Genomic DNA, 9,844 nt, shown 5'->3' on the forward strand with positions numbered 1-9,844 from the left:
GTTTATACGCCCGGGTGGTGCAGCGGCCTTACTCCACTGCCAGTTGTGTCTTCCCTGTATCAGAACCATAGGTGCCTTTTCAAACAACAGTGGCAGGTCCTCCTGCGCTGAATTTAGAGCCTCTTCTCGCCAGTCAGGTTATGAGGACTGACTCCCTAAATCAAAGTCAGGTCTTTCCTCACTTAAGCATCGAGGTGCTGTTTTCTACGGTCCACATCACGTGATGCCTTCCCAGCACGTGGCCTTTGCCACAGCTCTTCGCCTCCTCTGCGTGGAATATTCTTTTCCCAGGGAGCTCCTGCCCTCGTTCTTTGGGGTTTTCAGTTCGGATCACTCCTGAGTGAAGCTGTCCTATATAAAAAAGGAATCCCCCTCTTGGTCTGCTTTGTTTTCCCCATCACTTGCCGCTACATGCCTCCCCTACTACGATGTCCCTCCTTGGGAGCGGGAACTCAGTTATGTCCACTGCTGGGTCCCGCCCCCGAGAGCACCGCCGAGTAGCTCACGGGAGGCAGCTGCCAGCCGTGCGTTGATTGAATATGCTGTTGCTTTTGATTGTGCTTCACAGAAGATGAACAAAGGACAAGCATGACCTCTCAGAAAAGCTTCCAGCAGCTGACCATGGAGAAGGAGCAGGCCCTGGCCGACCTTAATTCTGTGGAAAGGTCCCTTTCTGATCTCTTCAGGAGATACGAAAACCTGAAAGGTGTTCTGGAAGGGTTCAAGAAGGTAGCGTGTCCTTTCCTTCTGGACTCTCCTTACTAGTGTGTTTTCTTGGTAATGTGTCTTCAGACATATGTGCCAGAGGTGTGGAGGTAGTCTTCTAAGAAGGGATTTGGGGCCCCTGTTGGTCTGGAGAATCCCCCCTTTTTCTTTCTGTGGTTATTCAGGCATCTGGCCCAGTTGGTGGCTTATCTTAGTCAGTCCTCTCCTGAGTCAGGCCTGTGAGCCCTGGACACAGCCAGAGAGCAGCATGGGTGTAAGAGCTGCGGGACCCTCAGACTTTAGGAGAAGTCTAGAAATGTTCGTTTTGACAGTTCACCACTTTAGCATGAGTAAAAGTAAAAGGGATTCTAGACACAGCACTGAAAAATGCAGACTGTGTATTCTGGAGAAAAGTAATGTTTCAAATTTAGATGTAAGTGGGCATATTGATTTAATTTTGTTACACACCATCAGTAAGACATGTTTATAGCAGTGACCATTCTTTTTTTCCATATTAAAATAAAAATGCGCCCTGGCTGGTGTAGCTCAGTGGATTCAGTGCAGGCCTGCAAACCAGAGGAACGCGGTTCAATTCCCAGTCAGGGCACATGCCTGGGTTGCAGCCAGTTCCCAGCAGGGGACCCACGAGAGGCAACCATACATTGATATTTCTCTCCTCTCCTTCCCTTCCCCTCTAAATATAAATAAATAAATATTTTTTAAAAATGAGACTAGCCCATTTATCTATGGAAATCAGATTGCCATTCATATTTGAATAACTATAGTAGGTATACCAACGTAACTAAACCTTCCCATAGTAGGTGTACCAACGTAACTAAACCTTGCTGTATGATTTGAAAAATAATACCTGAAGAAATAATTTTTCAAGGCTTTTAAAAAATATATTTATTTATTTATTTTATAGAGATGGGGAGGGAGAAAGAGAGAGAAACATTGATATGCAAGAGCTACATTGATTGGTTGCCTCTTCCACACCCCCAACTGGGGACCTGGCCTGCAACCCAGGTGTATGCCCTGACTGGGAATCGAACCAGTGACCTTCTGGTTCACATGCCAGGGCTCAATCCACTGAGCTACACCAGCCAGGGCTGAAAAAATTATGTAGAAGTTCCTTGGTTGCTTTGTATAAAGTCATCTGAATTAATTAGGTTTTCTCAGTCTTGAAAAAAATGACATCCACCAGTAGCAGAAAAACAAAATGACCTGTTTTCTTTTAAATTGTCTTTTTGGAACAGAATGAAGAAGCCTTGAAAAAATGTGCTCAGGATTACTTGGCCAGAGTTAAACAAGAGGAACAGCGCTATCAGGCTCTGAAAATCCACGCGGAAGAAAAACTAGACAAGTAAGACCTTGCACATAAGAATTTTAGTTTTTGTGATATTGTGAGATTGATGGAGACAAGAAAAAAATTACTGTTTTGCAACTCCAGATGGCATTTGTATGTGTGTTGTTTGCTTTTTTGAATAAGTAGAATCTTCCCATGGTTCTAACATTAAAAAGATGAAAAAGATACACAGTATCTACCCCAACCCACCTTTCATTGGGTTCCCACCTCTTTTCTCTCCTGGGATTTTTTTCACTGTTTTATCCCTCCAGATAAATTTTTATCCCTTTCTTTTTTCTACGCACCCCCCGGCTTTATTAAGGCAATAATTGACACAGAACACTGTATAAGTTTAAGACACACAGTGTGTTCATTTGGTATATTTCTATATTGTATCACAGTAGTGTTAGCCAACACCTCCGTCTTGTCACATAATTACCATGTTTTTATGTGGTGAGAATCTCTGTTTTCATACAGATGATGCATACGTCGCTGTTTTCGTTCAGCAGTACATTTTGAAACCTTTTTATTATCAATCCATGAAGAACTTCCTTATTGTTTTAACAGCCATACGGCATTCTGTTGTTGGGATGTACCATTCCGTTGTTGGAACGCCCCCTCCTGTTGAACATTCAGGTTATTTAAAATCTTCTGCTACAAACAGTGCTGCAATAAGTAACCTTTTATGATTGTCATTAGGCCTGCATGTGAGTTATCTGTATGATTGAAAAGGAGTTGCTGGGCCAAAGAGTATTTGAATATATAACTAGGGTGAATATTGTCAAATTGCGCTCCTCAGACTTGTATTAATTTATATTCCTATACCATGTATGAGAGTGTCTTTTTTCTCCTATAGCTTTGCCAACACATCGAATTTTTTATTTTCTTGCAAATCTAATAGACAAAAGTGGTATTTCAATTTAGTTGGTTTGGTTTTTTGCTACAGTGTTGTGTTTTTTTGTCAAGTGACAGAGCATTTATTTTATTCATTGAAGTTTTGGTTCGTGTGTATCTCATGGGTGACATTAAACATATTTTCATTTTGTTCATGTCCTTGCTTTACTGTGAATGACTCCTGTTTACCTGGTGTTCTGTTGTCAGTTTATGTACGTATGTAAGGACGACAGTGCTTCGTGACATGAGTTGTGAATCATTTTTCAGCATGTCATTTATCTTTTGGCTTTGCCTGTAGTGTTTTTTGATATACAGAAATTTATTTTGAAGTATTAAAATGTATCAGTTACTTTTTTTTTTACAGCTTGTAGATTTCCTGTCATAGTAAAAAAATCTTCCCTGTGCTGAATATGAAATATTCTCCTGTTTTCCTTTTAGTGCTTTTATGGCTTAATTTTTTAAATCCTTAAATCCAGCATTTGGAGTTCATCCCGGGGGATGGTATGAAGGATGTGCCCCACTTTATTTTTAAGTCCCCCCTTCCCATCCTCACTCCCAGAGGCACTACTGTTGGAGTTGATCGTGTGTCCTCCTAGTCTTTGTGCCTTTATAGGTACTGATCATAATGACTTCATTCTTTTAAAAGTTATACTGGAGTCATATTACACAAGTTTCCTTTTTCACTTAATAAGCACATCAGGGCCATTTTTCCAAGTCAGAATACACAGCATAATCTAATTGTTTTCACTAGGTTGTGGGCCTAGTCCATTCCTTCTTGACAGGTATTTGCACGGTTTCACACTTGTGCAAACAGCGCTGCAGGGAACCTCCTCGTGCGCCTCCCTCGTGGGATGGGGGCCGTGGCTGCGTGGCTGAGAGGGAGCTGCTGGCTCCGGGGTGTGCACGTGTCCGCTGTGGAGGCTGCTGCCACGTCGCCCTCTGCAAAGCCAGCGCCAGTCTTCAGTCCCCCACTCGGCGCGCGAGTCTGTTTCTTTGCATCCCAGCCACCACAGACAAGACCGTCCTTGTTCGTTTTTCCCAGCCTAACACATTTTAAAAGTTTATCACTTTAATTTGCATGTCCCTGATTACTAGTGAGTTTTCAGCATCCTTTAATCAGTTAATTGGCTATTTACCAACTGACATTTATGTTTGTTTGTTTTTTTTAATTTCTTTTTGCACCTCATGAGTGAAGTCACTTTTAGGATTATGTGTCATAGGTGTCAGTGGTTAGTATCCTGCCTCTGTGGCTGTGGTGGTCCCAAAGATGGTCCTGTCTGCTACTGTACTGGGTTTAAAAAAAGCAAACACTTTTGTGATTCTTGGAGAAGCTGTCATGCGATTCCATTTTCCAGTACCATATGAATTTTGAAGGACTTTGTGGCCTTTGAGATAAATTCTGGCATTGGTTCACACCCTGGAAATTTCCTTAGCAGTTGTGTGTAAATTGAGTTTTTATCAATTAAAATTGAATTCTTTAGGTCACCGATTCCTTTTCCCCCTCCTGTCATGGAGTCAGTTCTCTTCGGTCTGTGTTTCACAGACGTCGGTGGTTACTCTCCTGCCTCCTCAGCCAGACTGATGACTGACACTTGCTCTTTGTCCCTTTGCTCTCCAAAACACCATCAACAGAGCCAATGAAGAGATTGCTCAGGTTCGAACGAAAGCAAAGGCTGAGAGTGCGGCTCTCCACGCGGGACTCCGGAAGGAGCAGATGAAGGTGGAGTCCCTGGAAAGGGCCCTTCAGCAGAAGGTACAAAGAGGGGTGTGGTGTGACCAGGGACACTTGGTTTCCGTGTGGCTGGCTTGCAGGGGCTCTGCATGAAAGAGGCCTTGCCTTTTTGCCCAGACACTTCTATCCAGCTCGTTTGTGAACTGATGATCCAGGGGAAGACAAGGCAAACCGTGAAACTGCCAGACACACCCGTATGAAACCTGCATTCCGGGGGGCCCTGCCGAAAGGCAGGCTGCAGAGAGGGGGCCGCGGGAACTGAAGTTCCAGGACCAGACACTGCTTAGTCAGGCTCTGAGGCTTCCTTCACGACATTCTTTTTGTTTTTTAAGTAGTATATGAGGCCATCTTCCCCCTTCATTGTGATTTTACCCCCAGGGGCATCTAGAGGTGTATTTGGTTGTCACAAGTAGGAGATGCTACTGGCACCTCGTGGGTGGAGCCCCAAAATGCTCCAAATGTCCCACAATGCACAGGACAGCCCCACAGCAAACATGACCCACCCCAAACGCCACTGGTACATGGGGGTGTGACTGCTGTGGATGAATAAAAATCAGTGGTAACAGTGGTCCCTGTTTCTTGCTGCTCAGCGGTTCTTGGACGTGAATTTTTGTATGCCTCTAGTGTTTTTCTTCCTTTGTCTCCAATCAGTTGGAACAGGGTTCTTACCGTGGGGTCAGATGACCCCTAAGTGTTCCATGATACAAGGACGCAAGAATCCCAGGTCTCTGGAGATGCTAATGGATTGAATGAGGCCCAGATACTTGTGTTTTTAAGACAAGTATCCCAGACACCCCAGTTAATTCCTATGGTAACAAGAAAATTTGAGAACTAAGAGGTTCGAGGTCAAGCAGCAGAGGGCTAGTGACTGCCTTTACCCCCAACTCACCTGAAGTGTAACTGTGAACACATGAGTGTTTTCCAGGGTAGCAGGTGCAGAGTTCTCCATTCTTCAAATCATCTCTGGTGAAGAAAAGTTCAGAGCCACTGAGTTAGAGAATAGCCAGTGTTGGGACTATTAGTCACAGCTGCCTTTATCTCAGGACACAAATGACCCACACTGTCACGTCATTTGTCTTTCAGAACCAAGAAATTGAAGAACTGACAAAAATCTGTGATGAGCTGATTGCAAAGCTGGGGAAGACTGACTGAGTCTCCGCTGTTAGCTGGGCAGATCTGCATTCGGCTGCTTCTCTTGTGACCACAGTTACCTTGCCTTACCCAGGAATTATTGCCCCTTTGCAGAGGAAAAACTGAAAAAGCACATGCCTACTGCTGCCCGGCCCGCTTGGCGTTCCACGCCAACAGCCCTGGGAGAAAGCCCAGAGTGGGGAGTGGGGCACGGCCACTAAAGCAGCGGCATCACCCGGCGTCCCGAGTCCGTCGCAGCTCGCCACCCACAGGCTCAGTCGGGCTGCTGGGGGTGGCCTCGTGAGTTCTCTCTGTTTAATTTGTTCTAAAGCCATCTTTACTTTTCCAAGTGCGTGAAATTTGTGGTTTTATGGCTACTGTTTGGGATCATCTCCTGTTCACCACCTGTTTGATTATGTTTTGCGACCTATTTGTTTCATCTTTTAAATTTGATTTCCAGTATTAGTGGTTTTATTTGAGTAGGAATTTGGCTGTTACTTCCCATTTATACACAGCAAGGGACTCGAAGCGCCCACAAGCACACACACGCTCATGCATGTTTACACGTGCTGCGGCTTCTTCCCTGAAGCAGAGTGGAAGAAGAACTTCTCTGAAGAAGAGCCTATTTCCATAAATGTAAAAGCCTGTTTTGAAAGAGTCTAGGCTCAGAATGCCAATGTCAGAATTTTGGGAGAGTGAAGATGTGAAAACCCCGACTCGTGTCTGTCGTGACTCATGGCTCCAGGCTCAGGTTTCACATGTAGGGGAGACTCAGCCGGAATGTTCCATCACCCTGGCATTTGGGTGCTGCTCAGCCTTGACGAGCAGGAGTGTGGCCCCTTCGGGGTCAGTCCTCAGCCTCCAAGTGTCTGCGTTCTGTGTGAACAGCTGCGGGCTCCCTCAGAGCCATTTCGTTTGCTCTGCTTCATTTATTGCTGCATAGCCAGTGTTTCCTCTTTACTATTTTAAATATGCCGAGAAGGTCTGCTTGTAGAAGGTTCAGATGATCTTACATAATGAAAAGGTGACGGTACCCTACCGGCAATATAAGGTGGAGAAGCAGGTGGCTTTTCACGGCTGTGATGTTTTGTTCTTCAGACATTTCAAGGCCAAAAAAAAAGTCCTTTTGAACTTATGACAGAATTTTCAGCAAAACAGGCAGTAAAAGTCTTGTGAACCACTCTGAAAATTATTGTATTCAGAATATTTTTAAACAAAGGCCATTGGACTGGTGGAGGAAGGGGCTGCAGGGAGCAGACGCACCCTCACAAACCAGATTCCTCAGGCTCTCCCTGGCCCTGGTTCAGAGTGGTGGGGCCAGAACCCCACAGATGGGAAACGTCCATGCAGCCCGTGAACCCCCTAGCATTTGACAGGCAGAACCAACCCCCTGCAAGTGTTTTAGAGCACCCTTTTGTCTTAACCTTCACACCTTGAAGGTCTTCATGGTGATATGCACTATATTCCGTCTGTGTAAATTTCTGTGCTCTTCCTGTAGGCGTATTGCATGATCCGGCCTCAGCCATGCGTTGTGCCTCGTGGAGGACCTCTAGGTCTTTCTACATGAAGTTGCTTTAGAAGTCTCCTATTCACACGGGTGCAGTCTTTAGCCCCAGAGAGGTCAAAAATGTCTCTTAAAGCCAGAAGTCACGTTTTACCAATATGCATTTATCATAATTGGTGCTTAGGCTGTATTTTAGAGCCTATTATCTTACCATTTTTTTACAAAAAAAAAACAACAGAAATGATGTGGTTGGAGAAGTGACTTGACAATCATTTGGACTTTGTAGACAGTCACTGCAGGTCAGCATGAGTGCTTGGCCGCAGCCTGAGTGTCGGTGAGCACAGGCGCCCCCAGTGAGGTTACTGATTTCCTCTCCTACAAGGAAAGTTAACTTGCATTTTGCAGAAAGAAACGTTTGCTAAACCTTTTTGCTGCTGTGTTTTGGTGACATGTCCATGTTTACTTGTTTTCTATTGATCTATTTTAAGCATGGAAGGCGTATGGTAGTCTCCAGTATAACTCCTAGTTTTCTTTTTAGGCTTCTTCTACACATTAAAAAAGGGTCCTATGTGTCAAACAGGTGACGACAATCCTTCCCTAGCACACTGCTGAAAGAAAGCCCTGAAACACTAGATCCTAGAATGAAGTTGCTGCACAGAGAACACGAAAGGGCCCTTGTCAAGTTATCTTTGTCACTGGCCTCTCAGTCATGGCCATCACAAGAATATGTTCTTCCTTCTAATTTAGTAGTGGGTCTTCTCCAACAAGAGTAAAAATGTGGCTTGTGCAGCTGGCAAATCGAGAGAATATACTGGGCAGAATAAAGTATGTTTGTTTATTTTTCTTTAAAAATAAGCAACTGCCCCCCAAACTTTCAGAACTCTGGAGAGTAAGACTTCAGCCCGCAGTGGGCCCCCAGGTCACGTGGTAGGCAGCGATAGAGCCCTTCCCAAACATGAAAGCAGATGAGGGCGGGTTGCTGGCCTAGATCCCGGTTTTGAAGTATTAGGTGATCTTGTTGAGGCTCTGGATCCAGAGCCATTTCTTAGGTTTTTGACTTTACCAAAGTGTAGGTAGGTACTCTCTCTCTTAAAGCAATTTAATTGGAGACTGAACGATTTGTCACTTGGTTAGCTGGTCAGTGACAGTCAGACCTCCTGGTATTTAGTATTAGGAGAAGCTCCTAAAGGCCTCCCCAAAGCTTTGGTTCTGTAAAACTGTTCTGGAAATATTGAGAAGCCCGGTTTTCTCGTGTGGTTTCTAGCTTCTTCAGACCCGGCCCAAATTAGGAAGTACAGAAACACGTGATGGTGCACAACTCGGAGGGTCTGGCTGCCTTCCAGAACGCTACGGAGTCTAAGGGAAAATTTATGTTTGGTTTTGGGGGCTCACTCAGGTTGGAGTTTCTTTCCAGCCAGTTACCCTCTGCACTGCCCCACACTCTGGGAGGTGCCCAGATCTGCACTGGACAGCCCTGGGGCAGACTGTTTGGGAGCAGGAGGAGTCAGCTGCCCCCACGTTCCCTCGTTCCGGGGCTGTCTAAAGGCAGCCGGAGGGGAGCACTCACTTTTAACTTGAGGGCTTGCTGGTGGCCCTAAAGCTCAAGATGGAATTTTTAGAGAGCAAGCATTGGTAATCTTGTGTACACTAGTTAGAAATGATTCAGCACACCCTTTCCTAGTGGTGTAAAACTCCAAAGCTCCCTCTTTATTTCCTTTTGGTTTTTCACTACAGTGAGTAGCCGTCTCATAGAACTGCACACGACTGTTGTCCTTTCGCTGTGACCCTGCGAGCTTGCTCCCGGACTTGGGTGTCTTGCTCTGCCTTTTTGTTGGAAAGAGAAACTAGGCATTGAAAGACTCAATGATTCAGGCAGAGGATTTTAAAGATGTATATATTATGAAGAATTTTAAACATAGCAGATTATTATTTGCTTATTAAAGAACGAATATAGTCTGGGAATCCCAGAATGTCAGGCCAAAGGTCTAAGAAGTCATCTTCTTCAGAGATTTTAACACAAATATTTTGAGGAGACTTCTGTCCAGAAAGGTTTGACTGGCCTCCAGATCCCAGTGATTTTAAAAGCAACTTATCACTCAAACCTTGAAAGTCTCCCATATAGTAAAGGTGAAGAAATTGGACACTTCCCTCCTAGGGTCTTCTCTGGGAGGTAGAGTGAATGGCAGCGTTTCCAGGAGGGACCCTCCCGAGTGCCCAGAGCCAGCATCCTGGAGACTGAAGATTGCACTTTCATAGTTCTCTGTCCACACACGGTCCCGTTTCTGTGCCTCTTAGCATGCAGTTAGATTTGGACAAACAAAATTCCTAAGGAATGACTTTATTAACTATAATATGGTTACAGCTATTACATATATATATATATTCTGGTTATAGTCCTAGTGTAGAGATGTTGTGTGTGATGCTGACAGTCTTAACTCATTTGGAGGCAGCCAGGTGTGAGGCTGAGGTGTGGCTTGAACCTTCCCTGTATCGATTCTTTAGAACTATAAAGATGCCACTGTCTCTCTCCCTC

General features: G+C 44.8%; 1 protein-coding gene across 8 annotated transcripts in view; it reads left to right on the forward strand.

Moving 5' to 3' along the window:
- The window catches only part of TACC1 (transforming acidic coiled-coil containing protein 1), a 102,111-nt gene extending 93,864 nt beyond the window's left edge, over window positions 1–8,247 (forward strand). For all 8 annotated transcript variants that reach the window (XM_037055411.1, XM_037055409.1, XM_037055410.1 and 5 more), the window contains 4 exons: window positions 569–729; window positions 1,962–2,068; window positions 4,577–4,697; window positions 5,760–8,247. In XM_037055411.1, the coding sequence (XP_036911306.1) occupies window positions 569–729; window positions 1,962–2,068; window positions 4,577–4,697; window positions 5,760–5,828 (458 nt within the window). In that variant the 3' untranslated portion in view covers window positions 5,829–8,247. The remainder of the gene's footprint in view (window positions 1–568; window positions 730–1,961; window positions 2,069–4,576; window positions 4,698–5,759) is intronic.
- The last annotated feature ends 1,597 nt before the right edge of the window (window positions 8,248–9,844 follow it).

This window comes from Sturnira hondurensis, unplaced genomic scaffold, assembly GCF_014824575.4.
Source record: "Sturnira hondurensis isolate 20B ecotype Veracruz unplaced genomic scaffold, ASM1482457v3 Scaffold0008640, whole genome shotgun sequence".
In the NCBI taxonomy this organism is placed as follows: Eukaryota; Metazoa; Chordata; class Mammalia; order Chiroptera; family Phyllostomidae; genus Sturnira; species Sturnira hondurensis.